This window comes from Calypte anna, chromosome 9 (genome assembly GCF_003957555.1).
Source record: "Calypte anna isolate BGI_N300 chromosome 9, bCalAnn1_v1.p, whole genome shotgun sequence".
NCBI lineage: Eukaryota > Metazoa > Chordata > Aves > Apodiformes > Trochilidae > Calypte > Calypte anna.
This window is the reverse complement of record NC_044255.1, coordinates 7,829,631-7,847,669: the sequence shown is the minus strand read 5'-3', so window position 1 is coordinate 7,847,669 and position 18,039 is coordinate 7,829,631. Positions and strand designations below refer to the sequence as shown.

General features: G+C 55.2%; 3 protein-coding genes across 3 annotated transcripts; 2 read left to right on the top strand and 1 right to left on the bottom strand.

Annotated features, from left to right (window-relative positions):
• The first annotated feature begins 58 nt into the window (after window positions 1-58).
• On the top strand, window positions 59-7,064 carry SLC35G2 (solute carrier family 35 member G2). Its single transcript, XM_030456581.1, has 3 exons — window positions 59-368; window positions 4,632-4,705; window positions 5,411-7,064. The coding sequence occupies exon 3, from the start codon at window positions 5,433-5,435 to the stop codon at window positions 6,675-6,677; it is 1,245 nt and encodes a 414-aa protein (XP_030312441.1). The 5' UTR covers window positions 59-368; window positions 4,632-4,705; window positions 5,411-5,432; the 3' UTR covers window positions 6,678-7,064.
• Window positions 7,065-7,634: 570 nt separating this feature from the next.
• Window positions 7,635-12,591, bottom strand: SCLY (selenocysteine lyase). Its single transcript, XM_030455894.1, is given in 19 exon segments — window positions 7,635-8,218; window positions 8,221-8,265; window positions 8,267-8,291; window positions 8,675-8,744; window positions 8,872-8,977; window positions 9,119-9,202; window positions 9,523-9,559; window positions 9,729-9,836; window positions 10,151-10,296; window positions 10,298-10,321; window positions 10,433-10,560; window positions 11,417-11,465; window positions 11,467-11,541; window positions 11,543-11,574; window position 11,624; window positions 11,680-11,782; window positions 11,886-11,996; window positions 12,066-12,141; window positions 12,537-12,591. Coding segments are annotated over 18 exon segments (1,401 nt in total). The 5' UTR covers window positions 12,116-12,141; window positions 12,537-12,591; the 3' UTR covers window positions 7,635-8,011.
• Window positions 12,592-12,726: 135 nt separating this feature from the next.
• On the top strand, window positions 12,727-17,370 carry LOC103525984. The gene is given in 6 exon segments (XM_030455893.1): window positions 12,727-12,850; window positions 13,862-13,946; window positions 13,948-14,062; window positions 14,065-14,094; window positions 14,097-14,245; window positions 14,247-17,370. Coding segments are annotated over 5 exon segments (843 nt in total). The 5' UTR covers window positions 12,727-12,850; window positions 13,862-13,895; the 3' UTR covers window positions 14,745-17,370.
• The last annotated feature ends 669 nt before the right edge of the window (window positions 17,371-18,039 follow it).

The following is an 18,039-nucleotide window of genomic DNA, read 5'->3' as shown; positions in this document are numbered from 1 at the left end:
GGCGCATGCGCGAGGAGTGGGAGGGGGGGAGAAGGGGGAATGGGGACGGCAGCGGGGAGGGGTCGAGGCGGGGGCGTTGCCGGGTGATGGGACAGCTGCCGCCACGCGCCTCTGTCGCGACAGAAGGCGGGAGGGGAGGGGAGGGGCGGCCCCGGGCTCTACGGGAGGGTGGCCCCAGCTCTGTGAGGCGGCCCAGGGTAGCGGGCCCAGCGCCTTCCCAGCTGCTGTTGTGCAGCAGCTGCCGCTGCCCGCGCTCCCTGACCGGGCATCGGAACGGCGCGGCCATGCGGCCGGTGGGCTGAGGGACGTCGGGACCTTCCCGCTATGGGTGGCTGAGGCGGCGACGCCGGGCGGGTGCTTCGGCAGCGGTAAGTGCCGGGAGCAGCGGCAAGTGCGGGGAGCAGCGGCGGGGACTGCCCCGGGACGAGGCCCAGCGGCGGCAGCACCACCTCAGCCCCCCCGCCCCCGGGCCGGGGATGCTTGATGCCTGGAGGTCTGACCCACCTCGGGGCTTCCTCACGTCTGCTGTCGGTGCTGTGGGGTCTGTGCTGAGGTGTTGCGTTCTCCTTCCCCCTCCCCGCCCTTGCCCGGAATTCCCGTCTGAAGGGCTTGCTCAGTTCAGCGGTTTTGGAAAGGGAAGTTTGCAGGCAAAGTGCTTCCAGAAAATCATTGTGTGCAAGTGATGCTGAGGTGAGGGTTGCAGCAGACCTGCTTGCGGAATTTGGAGCAGAGTGTTTTCAGGGAACGGGACGCGTTGGGAGCCGTTGTACAGCAAGAGGAGAGGTTGGGTAAGGCAAGCGGTGTAAAAGGTGTCACCAGCCGTCCCTTTGAAATCACTCGCTTTAGCGAGCCAGCACAGGTTGCTTTTTGTGTAGCAAAGTATTATCCTGAGTGCGCCCAACAATTTGTGGGGCATAAGCTTAGGTTTGTATTTGAATTCTGTGGAGGGTGTGCTGGCTCTTCCCTCGGGAAGTGCTGCTGGATGTGACTTGGTTAATTTGAAAATCATGGGAGACCGGTTTGTTGGTTTGTGTGTAATGTTTGCTTTTGTGTTTAAGTGCTGAAAACTCCTTTCGTATAATTGGATTTCATTTCCTTAAGTGCCATTCATCAAATTTTAATAAAGGCTTGAGGTTACCTGCATGTGTTTTTTAATAAAATTGATTGATAGATTCAGACCATCTGACTACAAAGATAAAGGTACTCTGGTTTTCCAGCGTGCATCTTATTCATATAGTTTCAGTGATCCAGCATTTATTTGCCTGCTCTGCTCCTTATCTTCCCCTACGGCCCACCTCATGTTGCACTGGTCAGACATCACATACCTGTCAATCCCTTGGTCCATTCGGTTGCCTGAACGACCCAGCACTGAAGAATCTCCAGCAAGATTATGGTGGTTTATGGAGCAAGTGGTGAACCAGGAGTTTAGGAGGTTTTCCTGCACATGGTGCGCAGGGATGCTCTGGGTGAAAGGGGCAGAAGGGCAGGCAGCTGCAAGGCTTTGTAGGGATGGAGTGGGGTTTTTGTACCTACAATATGCAGGGGAAGTGGTTAGTCTGTGCTCAACACATGAAACTCCTTCCAGAGCACGGGACAGGCACCAGCTGCTCCTGAGCTGCTTCCAAAGAGCTGCAGCTGCCATGGCTGCACAGTGTTTGTAAGTAACATGTCGGCTGGCTGAGTGGTTTTCACCAGTCTGGCAAAAAGGAGTGTTTTCCTGCGAGTTTTTTGTAAACGTGGTCAGAATCACTAGTCAGACGTCATAACCTGAATTCCTCAGGCTCAGTCCCTGCCCCCTGTAAAGTGCCAAATTCCTACCCTGGTAATCAGCAATGACTGTTGTTAACGACTGTGTAGTGATTTGGGGGGAGAGCGGGGGGGTGTTTATTTATTTCAAAAGAGATCATGGTGTTTCTTCTGTTACTGATTTGTGAGATTCATTGAGTCGTGATTATTTGCTCACCTGTGGAAAAACAGAGTGTCACACTTTGGCAGTCGGTGATTTCCACGAGCTGGAATTTCACCTAGCCCTTAATTTTCAGCCTTGCAGTTAGGCTAATTCAAAATAATGTTCTTTGTAGATAATGCAAATAAAACATCATCCCAGGTCAGAAGAAAAATAAAAACTTTGTGTGATCTCTACAAAGGTGCTAGCAGAAAGAGAAGCAGCAGGTTTCCTGCACAGGCTGTGCATCGTGTTAAGTTGTGCCTGGGACTAACAGAATGTGTTTGGGATGCTCACTGATCTCTTTTTCCCTTGAAATTCTCACTGGTTAAGGAAAAAAAGGTCACCAGAGAGTACAAATGGATGTGCTGTGTGGGAGCCAGCATAACCTCTGTCATGCACTCAGTATTTCGTAGAGAAAATTACATTTTGGTTGCCGTGTTCTTTGTCACCTCTTATCTCCTGCCATTCCCATTTCTCAGGTGTTTGCCATTCCACTTTCCAGCCTCCCAGCTTTTTGCATTCCTGGTGCTGGGGAGCCCTGGAGGGAAGGCAGGGCTGGCCGGGTAGGACAGCCATTTTGAGCTCCCGAGCTGTTGTTTTTCTCCAGGGAGATCTCCCGAGCCCATTACGCAGGCCTAGTGCTGAATTTGCAACTGCCTTTTCTCTCTTTTCTGTACCTTCTGCATTTGTTGGAAAGAAATGTAATCTGAACTCGGGAAGCAGAAAGTTACCATCATATGCTGATGGTTTGGGGTTTGCTTTCGTGGACCAAGAGTTGCCTCACGTAGTCTGCTGTTTCTTGATAAAATCGAGTGGGTATACACAGGCTGGAGCCACTGCCACTCTAATAACCCTGCCTGCTGGGCACTTTTTCTCCCTTTTTTCCTGCCACTTATTTCACTCCTCATCCATATATTGTGCCTTAAGATCATCTCAGTAATTCTAAGATGATCACTCAAGGAAACGCTGGGTAAGAAAAGCTGTGATTGTGAAAATGACTGCCTTCCCGGGCTCATTCAGTGCACTTTGCATTTGCATATTAAAAGAATCTAAAATCAACAACTTCTCTGAAAGAAAAGTGTAAGCAGCAGGTGGTGAGATGGGGGGGAGGTTCTGGGGTGGTGTTTCTAAGCATTTGCTGGGTTGTTTGCTGCCGCAGCTCATCCCCACCTCTTGCCCTTCAGATTTACTCTCTGTGGCAAATTTACTTAGCTGCTCATTCTCCAGGCTCTGGAGCTGTTCAGAAGTGCTCTCTGGAGCACTCCTCCAGTAGCAGTAGCATGCAGGGTTTGCTTCGTGTTTTCAGCCAAGCTCTGCTGAGAAGAGGGTGAGCAGGAGGAGAGTGAGACTGCTGTGCAGACAGAGGTGTTTCTCATCCTCAGATCCCTGCTTCACCATCTGATCCTTGCTTCACCGCGGTATCCCAGGGTTGCTCTGCCACCTCAGGGGTGAGGTGGTGTCCCAAGGAGGACACCTTGTTCACCTGGGGTCCAAACTGGTGTCTCCTGGGCTGGCCTTCCCACTCCCATCCATCCATCCCTCTCTCCAGAGAGTCACTCAGCCCACAGGAGCTCGGGTTCAGCCTCCCTTGGATGCAGCAGGGGGTTCCATCAACACTTGCCCTGTGAGGAAAAGGGAAGAATGTCCCACTCTTTTTGCCCAACTTGTCTTTGCCACGAGAGCAGACAGTGCACGGCTGGGTTACAGATGGAGGAAATGCCAAGGCTGAACATGACCACGCTGTTTTTTAAACTACTTCTCTGAACACAGAGAACTCACAGATCGCCTTTGGTCTCCCTGACAAACTGACATCGTGCCCAGCACAAGTGTCCACTCAGCTGTGTTGTGGCACTTTAGGACCTGCTGTGGAGCTTCGGTGGTCCCTGTGGACATGGATTTGTCCCTGTCCTTCCTGGGCAAACTGCTGGCAGGGCTGGGCTCCTAGGGATGGGTGATGGGATTGGGAAGATGGGCCCTCCTGGGCACCTTCTCCTCTGCAGCACTGGGGAGGTGGGAGAGCAGGCATGGGATGGTGGGTGTTCTTGATGTTAAGCTGTAGGAACTTCATGCTCACCAAACCAGCACCTCTTCATAGAATCACAGAATGTCAGGAGTTGGAAGGGACCCCTGGAGATCATCGGGTCCAACCCTCCTGCCAGAGCAGGGTCACCCAGGGCAGGCCACACAAGAACACATCCAGGTAGGTTTGGAAAGGCTCCAGAGAAGGAGATACCACAGCCTCTCTGGGCAGCCTGGGTCAGGGCTCCCTCACACTCAAGAAGTTTCTCCTCATGTTGAGGTGGAATTTCCTGGGTTCTAGCTTCAACCCATTTTTCCTTGTCCTATTACTGGGCACCACTGAAAAGAAATTGGCCTCATCATCTTAGGTTAGTTCCATCAATACTGAGAAATGGCTGAGGGGTGGTTGTGGCAAGATGACACTGATTGCTCTGTCTCCATCTCAAAGTTTTTTTGGGGGTTTGTGGTGCTGTTTTTTTCATGTTGGGCAAAGGCTGCTGGTTCCTGAAGCGCATGGCCTCACAGGCATGTCAGTGCTGCTGGAATTTGCAGCTGTGAAGAACAAACCCCATGTTCCACACCACCCTTGGGTACTGCCTTCTGTGCTGAGATTATTGTAACCTTTCCTACCCACTCTCTAAGAGCACCTCCTGTTCCTATTTAGATACCCGGAGAAGGATGTAGATGACCAAGAGGTGTTTTCCCCTTCAGGCTCGGGATTAAATCTCTCCATCACAGGTAAGGTCTGCAGAGGTTCGTTTGCTAGGGCGAAGAGATGGCAGAGGAGGTTGTTTCTCCTGCTGCCCCCTCGTTTGGATGGGCTCTTTGTGCAGGTGGTGGAGGGCTGTGCAGAAACAAAGTCATTTCAAGGACATCACCATGCCTGAGTCACACTGCCCTGGTCCCCTGTCCCCATGGGACTATCACTGGAAATTATGTGAAAAGAAGGAGGGGTTTGTAACGCTGCCCGAGCATTGAGCAGGAACGCAGTTTGTTCACAGGCTTGCTCTGCAAACTGGCACAGGGACCCTCCTTTTTCCCTGGGGGGCTCTGACAGTTCAGCAACACCGTGATCATCTCCTCCAGCTACATTTCTTCTGTAATCTTGTTAGCAAGCAATTAATAAGAAGTATAGTTCATAATCGCAGGGTGTTTTAGTGTCCAAAAAGCTCAGTGCAAGCACTTTCTCATAACAGGGAGAATAGATGTCAGGACTGAAGTGAAGTTCTAAGGCTGGCTTTTAACCAGATCCAAAGGGCCTGGCTACCAGAGGTGTTTAGCAGTAACTCAGCAGAAAATTAAAGCAGAATCAAGAACAATCTCCTTGTGCTTAGATTTGATTGATTAAAATGGCTAGTAGACATCAGCAGCATTTACATCCTAATGAGTCCCGTGCTATGTATTCAAAAAATGGTAACAGGGCGTCTACGTTTTTCTCTTAAGACCCAGACATTTCTCTGAGGAAATGGATGCATCTTCCCCAAAGTATCCAGTCAAAAAGCGAGTGAAAATTCATCCCAACATGGTAACAGTGAAATATACTTCTCATTATCCCCAGCCAGGAGAAGAGGGATTTGATGATGGTAATAAAGATACAGGAGTATTTCTGGAGGATAATCCTAAGAAAAGACTACTGAATGATGGGACAAAGAGAGAAAGGAGAGAAAGGAGCTTTTTTGGCACAACAGACACCAAGTTTCAGCCAGTGCAACTGCCAAAACCTGACAAGATGGGGCAATCCCAGCATTTTTCTGACAGAAATCTCCTGCAGTCAAGGAAAACGTGGGTCGTCCTTTTTGGATCTGCTGTTGCTCATGGCTGCGTGGCTCTGATTACAAGATTAATTTCTGATCGATCCAAAGTGCCATCCCTGGAGTTAATTTTCATCCGTTCAGTCTTACAGGTCCTGTCCATAGCTGTGGTGTGTCACTACCATGAGCCTCCCTTTGGCCCCAAGGGCTACAGACTCCGGCTCTTCTTCTATGGAGTCTGCAATGTTGTCTCTATCACCTGTGCTTACACCTCCTTCTCCATCGTGCCCCCCAGCAATGGTACCATTATGTGGAGGGCTACCACCACAGTGTTCAGTGCCATTTTGGCTTTTTTATTGCTAGATGAAGGCATGGCTTATGTAGACATAATCACTGTAATTGGCAGTGTGTTTGGTGTTTGTCTGGTCATGATCCCCAACATCGTTAAGGAGGAAAACTCTTTGCTGAGCACCTGGAAGGAAGCTTTTGGCTATACCATGACTGTTATGGCAGGTTTGACCACTGCTCTCTCCATGATAGTCTACAGATCAATCAAAGATAACATCAGCATGTGGACAGCACTGTTCACCTTCAGCTGGACAGGAACGGTGTGGGGAGCATCCACCATGTTCTTCATTCAAGAGCCCATCATCCCACTGGATGGAGAAACCTGGAGTTATCTCTTTGCCATCTGTCTCTGCTCCACAGCAGCCTTCCTAGGGGTCTACTATGCCCTGAGCAAGTTCCACCCTGCTTTGGTCAGCACTGTGCAGCACCTGGAGGTTGTCATTGCCATGGTCCTACAGCTCCTCGTGTTGCGGATCTTCCCAGGTGCTTACGATCTCATTGGGGGAGCAGTTATCTTGGTTAGTGTTTTTTTCCTGGCTTGTTATAAGCTATCATGGAAGAGTTTAGGAAGACAAGATTACCAGGAGATTGTGGATTCTGCCATTAAATGAATCGTGGGTTTGCCCTCCAATTCTGTCTGTGGGACCAGGTGAAAGGAACAGTGTTTCAGCTCTGTGGTGGTGTTAGCATAGTGGCCAGGTCCTCTCTACTGTTTAAATTCACAGCTAATGTAGCAGTGTTGGCATTTCCAGACATCCATGACCAGTGAACTTGTTCTGCGTACAACCACTTATGTTTTGTCCCATGAGAAAAGTATGGAAGTAGGAAAAGGAACAGCAAAACCATTTAAAGTGGTCACCAGCCTTCATGTCCTCTGTACCACCTCTTATGCTTTGGCTGTAATCTTCTAAATGAAGCAATGCTCATATTCCTGTGATTGAGACTTGCCTTTCCTGTGTGTATAAAGGATAAGTCAGTAAAGCTTTTTGTGTTTTGTGGTTCAGTTTTGGTCTGAATTAGTGCAGGAAGCCCAGAGCTCCTGTGGGGGGGGAAGAAAGCCCTGAAAACTGGATTTCCAGTCGTACCAGAGCTGTGAAAGAAAAGGTCTCTGGGAGCTGTAGGGTCCCTGGCAGATAAAAGAACAGCAACATTCTTTCTATAGAATTTTCTATGGAATCACATTTTCTAAAAAGAGGTTTGGAGTCTTATGCAAGGGATGAAAAATTAAGGAAAAAGAAAAGGTTGCATACAGAATGGAGGTGTGAGTGGTGGCAGTGACACTCAGCAGCCCAACAGGTGCCCCAGTGACTGTGCTGGGGTCATGAAGCTGCTCTTAAGTGGGATTTACAAAAATACCCAAGGTTCTAGGTTCCAAATAGGATTCCTGGCTGTGCTCATGTATGGCTAGTAAAGAAAAAGACGGCACCCAAGAGTCTGTGTCTGTGGGCTCTGTGCCAGCAGGCTGTCTCTCTTTCCTGTGATTTTTTTTCTGAGGGAAAACACATCTGATGACTTCCCCCACCCTAATCCCCCCATGTGAAAACACACTTTACTTGGGGAAAACGCCACAGCAGCAGCTATCGCTTTTTATTCTTTTGAATACCCAGGGAGATGCAGGTCCCCAACATCAGTCAGTCCCACCAGCACTGCTCCTGTTCCGGGTAACACCAGTGTCCTCTGGTGTCAGTGACGAGTACGTGGAGCTGGGAAGGACAGGAGGAAGGGGAGCAGGTCAGGGGAAACCATGCCCAACACCTTCCCAGCCAAAAACCGCGTTGGTAACTGTGCAGGCAGCTGGCTGGGCACGAGCTGGCAAGTGAGGAGCAATCAGCAGCACATCATGCTGGGTGTTCCTCACTTGCCAGCTCATGCCCAGCCAGCTGCATGACTCCATAAACACCTGTGCCATGCAGTGGGGACAAGAGAGGCCCAAGCAGGTTCTTGGTCAGCTGCCCCAGCTCCAAAAACAGCAAAGCCCACTCCTCAGCTTTTTGCTGCTTCCTGCACCAGGCATCCCATCCTGAGAACTTTCGGTGCTGGCCAGGAACTGGTTCCCAGGGTCAAAGGGCCTGGTCCTGGTCCAGGCTGTTGCCACAGCCTGCACGAGGTCCTGCACAGCCAGGTCCACGTCTGTGTGGGTGGTGTCCTCGCCCCCACGCTAAGCCGCAGGGCATTCCGTGCCACCTCGTAGGGGATCCCACAGGCTCAGCAGAATTGAGGAGGGCCTGAAAAGCAACACGGGGGAAATGAAGCACATGCACCACCAGAAAACTTCACCAAGGAACCCCTGGAAACCTGAACTGGGCTTGGAACGGGTAAGCCAGGCACTAAGACATAGGGCAGGCTGTTCTGGCACTGCCAGGTGCTGAAAAGCACTTCTAGGCTCAGCTGGATGACCAAAGACAGGAGGGAAAAAGTCCTCCCAAGCAGCAGTCCAGACATTCCAATGCATATAACCAGCTCCACAGCCCTTTGGCCCCTCTGTGCTCTTTTCCCCAGCTGACACTGCCCACAGCCACCCACAGTCCCCTTTCCTGTCCCATTTCCTTCCCTCCCACCGACTCCCATCTGGGAAAACACCTCAGGGCAGATGAAGCTGGCTGCTTACCTATCCCCTTTCTCAGAGTGGCAAGCAGCACCCACACTGGCCAGGAGCCTCTTGCAGGCAAGCCAGCACCCTCCGCCCTGCAGCACACACAGGCACAGATCTTCTGGTGCCCAGAGCATGCTGCTGGCCACCTTGCCCTGAACCAGCACCATTTGGGCTCTAGAGGCACTGTCACCAGGCAGTGGTGGGGTTAGAGCTACCTTGAAGACCTGGCCCCAGGATGGAGAAGTTTGAGGTGTTGCAGAGCCGCTTGGAGCCTGTGAAGTGGCTGTTGAGGTGGATCCTCTGCTTCCCAAAGGAGGCCTGCAGGAACAGGGGGGGGCTGGGAACCACTCCTGCTTCACTAGCAGCTCTTTCCCTAAGGAGGAGGTGGCATACCCACCCCAGCTCTGCAGGCTGAGACCCCCAGGAGGGGAGACACGGCCGGGAACCAGGTCTGCTCACCTCCAGCCTGGCCTCCAGGTAATCCCGGACATCCCGCATGTGAGCCTCATAGGCCTCCCAGTTCTTGCTCACTAATTCTGCAGCCTGAGGAGAGGAAACCCAGACCCGCTCCCTCAGCAGCCCCCAGGCACCAGAAAACACCCTCTCCACTGCCAGGTTACCTCTGTCCCCTCACGGCCCCAGTGCCTGGGGCCATGCCAGCTGCAGGACTGCAGCAGTGCCCTGAAGCACCTCCTTTGACCTGAAAGCACGCAAAGCCTCCATCCCCTTTCCCAGCAGCTTGCCCGCTCTCCTGCACCCTGTGGCACTTCTGATGACCGTGGAGCATCTGTGGCCACCTCCATGCAGACTCTACACAGCAGCACCCCTGGGAAGCTGCTCGCCTGGGCCCAGTATTGGCTCACCTGGCCAAGTCCAGCAATCATCGGGGTGTTCTCAGTGCTGCACGGGAAAGAGGGAATTACTATTTCTCTGGACCAGAAAACCCAACTTCCAGCGGGGCACAGACATTCCCCTTGCTGGTGGCAGGGTGTCCTGGACACCTTCGGGATGGGGTGGTCAGTCCCACCCTGCAGCTCCTCCCAGCGGCACAGCCAGGCCACCACCTTACCCTGGACGGAAATTCCTCTCCTGTCCCCCTCCAAAGAGCAGAGGGTGCAGGGGGGTGGTGGTGCCGGGGCCCCGCGTGTACAGTGCACCGATCCGGGGGCCATAAGAACTGCAAGGAGGAACAGCCATGGTGACCCTGGGGACACTGCCAGGCACTCCCTGCCCAAAACCCAGCGCCCTCCAGTCCTGCCTCACAGGCACTGGCTGCTGCAGAGCTATCCCCAGCTCCTGGTCTCCTCCTGCTCCCCTTGCAGACAGGTCCCCACAGCTTGCCAACCCTGTCCCCCAGCTGAAGACCATTTTCTGAACACCATCCAGCAGAGGCCTCCGGCCACTGATGAGGTGTTAGCTGTGGGAGCACCCCAAGTCTCCCTGGCACCCCAGAAGAGATGCCTTCAAGTGGCTGGGCACCCTGAGCAGGACAGTACCTTGTGTCCCACGATGGTGAGGTAGTCCACCCCTAGCTCCTGCACATCCACGTGCCCCTTGCCGATCATCTGCGCCGCATCCGTGTGCAGCAGCACCCGGGGCAGCCCCTCTGCTGCACGCTGCTGGTTGAGGGCACGGAGTCCGCAGGCTCAGCTCGGCCACAGGCTGCGGGAGGGAAGAGGGTCTGTGTCCCAGGGGCTGCCCACTGCCCCTCAGCAACCCCGCTTTTGTGAGGACATCCCCCACCCGGTCCCACTTGCCTGCCCTCGGGCTCACCATGATGACCCCTGTCTCATTGTTGGCCAGCATGATGGTAACCAGGCAGGTGGTCGGTTGGATGGCAGCGAGGACATCATCCACCTCAGCCTGCCCGCTTCGTGGGGACACAGGCACAAACGTGGCTTCTGCAAGCCCAGAGACAAGCCCTGCTGTCTGGCAGGAAGCCTGGCAGTGCCCAGGGCTGCCTAGAACAAGGCAGGGGACCTTTGCAGGCAGCAGCAGGTGGGCAGAAGGCACCACAGAGCTTGGGGCGCAAGTGGGAGATGTCAACAGGGGGAACAACTTGTCTTGAGGGAACGGGACACCACATGGAGAGTCATGGCCCTTTGCTGGAAGTGTTCAAGGCCGGGCTGGATTGAGGGTTGGAGCAACCTGGGATAGTGCGAGCTTTCCCTGCCTGTAGCAGGGGATGGGAACTGTATGATCTTAAGGTCCCATCCCAACCCAAACCCACCTGTGACTCTCTGGGTCACAGAATCAGCTGGGTTGGAAAGGACCTCTGAGATCATCAAGTCCAACCTTGATCCACTGCCACCGTGGTTACCAGACCATGGCACCGAGTGCCATATTCAGTCTCTTCTTAAAAAACCTCCAGGGACAGAGAATCCACTACTTCCCTGGGCAGCCCATTCCAATGCCTGATCACCCTCTCTGTAAAATAATTTTTTCCTAAAATCTAACCTAAACCACCCCTGGCAGAGCTTAAGTCCATGCCCTCTTGTCCTTACTGGTAGCTGCCAGGCAGAAGAGACCGACCCCCACCTGGCTACAACCTCCTTTCAGGGAGTTGTAGAGAGTGATGAGGTCTCCCCTGAACCTCCTCTTCTCCAGACTGAACTGGGGTCAGTGCTCAGTGAAGGAGCAGTGTCAAAGAACAGCAGATCCTTGTTCTTTTCTCTGCAGATGACAGCCCCCCCCTTGCCAACCCATCTGCAGCCAGCTGTTCTGGCCCTGTCCCCAGTGGCCTCTCCACCGCTCAACCCGCCCGTCGCTCCTTCACCAGCTGCTCCAGGGGCAGGCGGATGGAGTCCGTGCTCCACACTTGAGGTCACGATGTGCGGCACTCCCCGGCTGTCTCCCGGCCCGGCCTGGCTCTCCTGGAAGTGCCCGGCAGGCAGTGTGGATCACCATGTTGTTGCCTGGGAGGGAATGAAGGCACAGCGGGAGCACGGCGCCCGTCATCCCCACCCTCCCTACAGCCACTGGAGAGAGGGCAGGTGGTGGGCAGGGGGTGATGGCCGCACCTCTGTGCCCCCCGAGGTGAAGATGATGTCCTCCGGCCGGCCTCCCACCATCCTGGCCAGGCTCTCCCGGGGCACTGCCAAACCCAGCTCCTTCGCCTTCCTGCCTGTGGGGAGGAGAGCAGCGGCTTCACCTCAGCCCCCCCAGCCCACGGGGCTGGGCCCGCTTGCAGCCAGAAGCCGCCACGCGGGGTGCCCGGGGGTCCCACCCTGCAGGGTGGAGCTGCTGGGTTGCCCAGGCCTGGCACAGAGCATCCTGCACGGCACGGGCCACCTCGGGGGCCAGCGGGGTGGTGGCGTTGTGGTCCAGGTAGACAGTCCTGGGGGGCAGGGAGGTGAGGGGATGCCGGGGGGGCGGCAAGGGGGGCGGTAGGTGGGACAGGGCTCACCCCTCCGAGGCCTCCCCAGGCGCCTCCGATGGCTCTGTCCCAGCACCCATCGCGACAGCACCACCTGGGCTCCGACCTGCGGGCATCCGTCGGGACATGAGGCTGCCCCACACTCCGGGATGCCATCAGCTCCTCCCGCCTGCCCCATCCCGACTGTGCCCACCAATCACCTCCCACCTCGCCCCCTACCCCCCTAAGCCCCGTCGCGGCGTTAGCCAATCAACTCCATGTACCCTTCCCCACTACAGCAGCACCCGCCAATCAGCTCCTCCTTTCCGCCGGCCAATCCGCTCCCCGTCGCCTGGGCATCAGCCAATCAGCTGCCGACACCCTCGCAGTCCGCGCCGCACCCTCCCATTGGCCGGGAGACCCCGAGACCGCGGGGCTCCCATTGGCGCCGCCAGGTGGCACCCGGGACGCAAGCCAAATTGGCTCTGCCCGGGGTCTGCCCGGAACACCCCTACTCCCCACCTCCCGCCCCCCTCCACGGAGCGCGGGGGCCGCGGGCCGTTGCGCGCTCACTGTGGCGCCGCTCGCTGCTCCGGCAGAGCCAATCCCGGGGCCGGAGGGGCCCGGCGCCGGGCGGAAGGGGCGGGCGGGCGCCGGGCGAAAGGGCGCGCTTCCGGTGCGCGGAGTCTCTGCGCGCGCGGCAGGGGCGGCCCTTTCCGGAAGAGGCGGGCGGGGCCGCCGCGGCGCTGCCCCTCTCCAAGATGGCGGCGGCTCCCTCGGCCTTCTCCCCCCGCTCACTCCTGCGCAGGCTCCGCAGACCCCCCTCCAAAATGGCGGTGAGCTCCGGGGGAGGGGAGGGGCCGGGCCGGCCGGGGCAGGGCGCGCCAGGCCCCGCCGACCCCCGCCCGGAGTCTTCGGCCCCCCACGAGGCCTCAGGCGGGGCGGGCGGGCGGTGCCCGAGGCCCTCCCGGTACCGCGCCGTGACTCAAGCGCCGCGGGGGGCCCGGGCCGGGGGGTGGGGCCCGACCCACTCCCCCGAGGTGTCCCCGCAGCCCTCGGCGCGCCCCTGCCTGCGGGACCCTCCGGCCGAGGGGCCTGGGGCGGCGGGAGGCCCGCGGCCTGCCGGGCGGGCCCTGGCCTCGCACGGACCGGTGCCTCGAGGCTGCCCGGGCCCCTCTTGCGAGGCAGCGGAGGGCCCGGGCGGTGGGCTGCAGGGCTAACGATGCCGCTCGATCCGGCTCAACCGCGCCGGGGAAGGCTCCGGTCGCCACCGCGGGGCTGGCTGGGCCTGACCAGGCCGCGGGCGTGCGGCTAAAGGGCAGTCCTGGCTCTAGGCTTGTGCCGCCCGTGATGGCTCACCCGGGAGGGCGGTGAGCACGGGGCGCCAGCCGGGCTTCGGGTCCACTTCCCGGGGCGAAAGGAGCAGCGGGGGATGCAAGCCCAGCCGGCCTCGGTCTGCCCCGGCAGGGGCAGGAGATAAGCCGTGTGGTGCAGCCGGTACTGAGCCCTGCCTGCCCTCGCAGTCCAGTGTCCTGGGCGGTCTTGGTTTACTGTAATTTGCACTCGTGACATCCAAAACCCAATTAAAAACTAATTAACATAAGTAACAGACCGTATTAGGCTTGAATAACCACACAGAGTAGTGAGAAAATGACATGCATATATGTTACAATGGGCTGGGCTAACCCATCAGCCATCCAACAGCAAAGGAGTGCAACTATAAAACCCTAGATCTTATTGGTCTGAGTTTGCTTTTCAGCTGTTTATTATGTTTGCGGGGAAAAAAATCAAAACCAAAAAACTTTATTTGACATAGGTTTTTTTCTTCCCTCCATCTCATCTTTCAGATGATGTCATAACCACGAGATTAAACGAGCAGTGATGGAATCACTGGACACTGAGGTGAGAGCACGGAAGACTCTGGGGACTGTTTGAATATGTTGAGTCTTCCAGTTTCCCCCAGGGCATCCTGCCCACCAAGAAGGATGTGGTTCAGAACATGCTGTATTTGCTGCAGCCCAAACGAGCTGGCCAGGCCCAGCGCTCCAAAGAGATGCAGCCCAGCTGCTCGCTGAGCACCTGCAGAGCACTGGTTGGTGTGCAACTTGCATACCATTGCCACCCAAAATATAAAGAAACTCATCCTCAAAATGTATGAGGAGTTTACCAGATTGTACCAGACCAGGAAGCAGAGACAGAACCAGGCTTTTACCGAGCGGGCAGACAAATTCCAACGAGAGTTCAGAGAAGCTCTTTGACATCTTCTGCACCGACACGGAGCTGAGGGATAAACTGGAGGAATACAGTGGGATCAAAATGACCAGCATTGAGTGGAAATTCCTGGAAGATCAAAGGAGTGAGAGGAAAATGTACTACGAAGACTTCACGGACAAGCAAGAGCTGAAGATGATGGAGAGGAGACAAAAGATCCAGTGTCTGGAGCACTTCAGGAAGCTGGCCAAGGAGGAGAAGGAAGGCACCAAAGCCAAGGAAAGGAAATACAAAAGCGATGAGCAATCAGACGAAGGCACCAGCGTGGATGAGGCCTACCCTGCCGAGGAGGAGGAGAACGGGGGGGCCCCCGCCTTCTCGCTGCGGGGCCGCCGGAAGCGCCGCTGCACCATTCCTGCCGGCGCCGCCGTGCCCTTGGAGTGCGAGCACATCCGGATGAGCATCAGGCGGGTCAGGCCGGGCTTCTATGAGACTGTGGAGAAGGTCCAAAACTGCTAGCGCACGCCGCCGCCCTCTGCAGGCAGGCAGGCAGGGCTGCTGGAGCACCAGGCGGCAAGGCACACGTCTCAGCAACTTTGAAACCCCACCCTCGACTGGAAGCGATTGTTGGGAGATCCTCCCTTCCCCCCGGCAGCACTCGGGAACCTCCCAGAAGAGAGCACTGGGACAGCGACCACAGCGGCAAGGACTGAAAGCCCCGAGTTTGGGAGAAGGAGGCATCAGCACGAAACAGTGCTGAGGCTCTGGCAACCCGAGGTCACGATGGAAGCTGCTTCTTCCCAGGTCCTGCCTACACCCGCGGGTTTTCGGGAGTCTCTCTGTGCTAGGGGTGGCCTGGCAGTGTGGAACAGGACTCGGGCTTACTGCAGGGAAACCACTCGGACTTGCTGCTGCTGCTGGAAAACCCGCCTGCTGAAAAGCCTCAGCTCCTGCTGGTTACAGTGGGAGTGAGAGGTGCTTGACCCCTTCCAGTGGGGCTCAGCGTTCCTGCTGGGAGGGACACTGGTTTCCAGCTGGTGTCCCAGTCCTGGAGAGGCACCCGTGTGTGGGGGAGGGGTTGCTCTCTTGCTTGAGGAGGGGGAGAGAGCTTGAGAGCTGTTGGAGTGCATTGTCTGTAAAAGAGTTATTGATCTGAATGTTTATTCTAGATTTCTATTTTAATGATGTTTCCTTGATCAGGAGTAACCTTCCCCAGAACTGGATGAGCTTGAATGTCAGGTCCCTGCTCCGGGGTCTGAGGTGGGAACTCCTGAACCAAGGGGTGATGTTTGGACTGCTGGGGGCACCTTACCTAAATTTTAAGATGGGAAGGATTTTATAAACTGTTATCCTGCCTTCTTAGCCTGTGGGGAAGACAAAAGCCTTCCTGGGTGCAGGGAGCTGCTGACATCCAAGTCTGGATCCTGGTGTCCATGCAGACCATTTGGGTGGAAATGGTGGTTTTCCACCAAGAGCTGTTTGGACACCATGTGCCCCTCTTGCTGCATGCATCCTGAGCAGTGAGGTGTCTGACTCGGGATACCTGCAGCAGGAGGTGTCTCCTGTTGGTAGGTAGAGTTGCTTTACTGTTTTGGTTTTTGGCTTTTTTTTTAAAGATGAGAGACGTGAACTTTTAGTGAAAAGGCAGTGCTGGAGATCTCTGCTGAGATTACCAAACTTTGCTGACAGTTACCAAACTACACTGACAGTTAAACCCCCCCATCTCTCCTTGGCCACAGGAGTTGCTGTCAGGAAGTGTGCAAACTTGCCTGGTTTTCAGATTCATCTCCCAGTGTGAGCATTGGTTTCCTCACTCCAATATCTCGGCTTCCACCTCCCCCCCCCCCGAGTTTCCTCCCTCTCCGCCCCGCACACCATTTTACTGACATTAACTCTTGCTGTTTCATTCTTGGCTTTTGCTCCCTTTAACAAATAAATGCATGTACCAATAATTTTGGACAGTTCCTGTTACTTTTGATCAAGCAGCTCCCGGGACTGATTTCAAGGGGGCCAAAGGGGGAATGAAACAAACGCAACCCCGCTGCTGCTCCCCCGGCAGCCAGCGCAGCCCCCGCCCCCTCGGGCAGGCTCCGGCCATCCTCTCCGCTCTGTCCCTCCACCCCCACGGGCGGCTCCCAGCTCCCAGCAGCAATCCCGGGGCTCTCAGGTCCGTTGAGAAGTTCTTCATGGTAAGTTGCTGACAAGTATTTAGCGATCTCAGCGTAATTCTGCATCGCTCATAGTGTCGTGACAGGGTTGAGAGCATGTGCCCTGCAGCACCCTTCAGCCCCCTCCCAGCCCTTTCTGCTCCTCTCTGATGGGCTTTACTGATTCCCCCCTTCCCGTGCAAATGATGTCATGTTTCAACTATTTGCCTTCCAGCCCTGAGGTGCTGGACTTGAGTCTCTCCCGAGGCTCCTACACCAGCAGCTCTGTTTCCGCAGGGATTATAGCCAAGCTCAGACCTCGCCGAAGTAGAGTTTGTTTTTGTTTTTTATTTTAATAACTGCTGTAACCCTCCCCTTGTATTACAGACCTAGCTGACAGCATAAACACCCATGTGTCACACAGATCCGCCGGGGTTGACTCGACCACGGAACACAGCTCTCTAGTGTTTTCTGATTTTCAGGGAGTTTCAAGGTTGTCGAGTCCCAGCTTCCTGTGCACCCCAGGGAATGACATTTCATCCAGAACCCCTGTGCTCAGCCTGCTAGCTCTGCTTGCAGAACATCAGGCAGAGGACATCAGAAGTCAGTTGTCCTCCTCAGCAACAGACCTGGTGGTTTTTCAGCTTCGCTGCTTTAAAAAGCAAAAGGAATTATTAATTCCAACCAATTTCTAGGCTGTGGTTCCTTTCATGGTGACATCCTGTACAGGCTGAGCTGTGTTTATATCTTTGAAACCACGCTTGTGTTCTTTTTTTTTGACCTGGGTCTGACTGTGGGTAGGGCCACAGCCTGGCTCCGTTTCAGCTGCAACAGGGGAGAGGAGTTTCTTGATGATGTATTCTGATCACTCTTCTTTGGGACCATGGTGCCTTTTTAATCAGGACAGTAAATCTTGTCCCAAGATTCTGTACTTTTGTACGTTAACAGTTGTTGACTCTCCTTTTTTGGTGTGTCCCAAAATAAATTAATATAACATACCTCTAGGCTTTTGGTTTTTTTTGTCTAAAAGGGGGAGGAAAGAGGAAACCGAAGTTAAAATTAACCTACTCTGTTCCTGCTCTTCTTCTTGGGCCTCGCAGGCACAGCTGTGACACAGACAGGTGGACCCCATGTCTTTGGGGGAGGCTCCTGGGGTGGGAACCTTGGATGGAGGCTCCACCAGAGTGGGTTTATTAATCAAAAATGCTGAACCCTGGAGCCTCCCAAAGGTAAGGGGAACGGGATGAGACACCTGCACAGCAGTAGTGTCTCACCGGGGTTCTGGGTTTGCCTCAGGCTTGGGGGATCTGCACAGGAAGAGACAGTCCTGGAGGGTTCCCCACCTCTCCTGACTGGTTCAAGGAGGTTCTGGATGAGCACAAGGGGAGGATGTCCAAGGGACAGGCAGTGGTTTGCACCACAGGACCTCAGTGCAGAAAAGAGATAATGGTCCAGCCATTAACCCCCATAACCGCTCACCCCTGCCCCCTAAAGAATGGGAAAGGAAGAAATGCTGGAACGGGCACGTCAGCTTCAACAGCTGCTTGCAGGAGAAGGAATCAAAGTGCACCGCAGGGGCTGCAAAGGCTCCTGAGGGAGGTGCCAGTTTAACTGAGCAGTAGAAAAAGAAGGTGCCCTGGCAGCCCAGCGTGGCCCAGCGCCCTGCA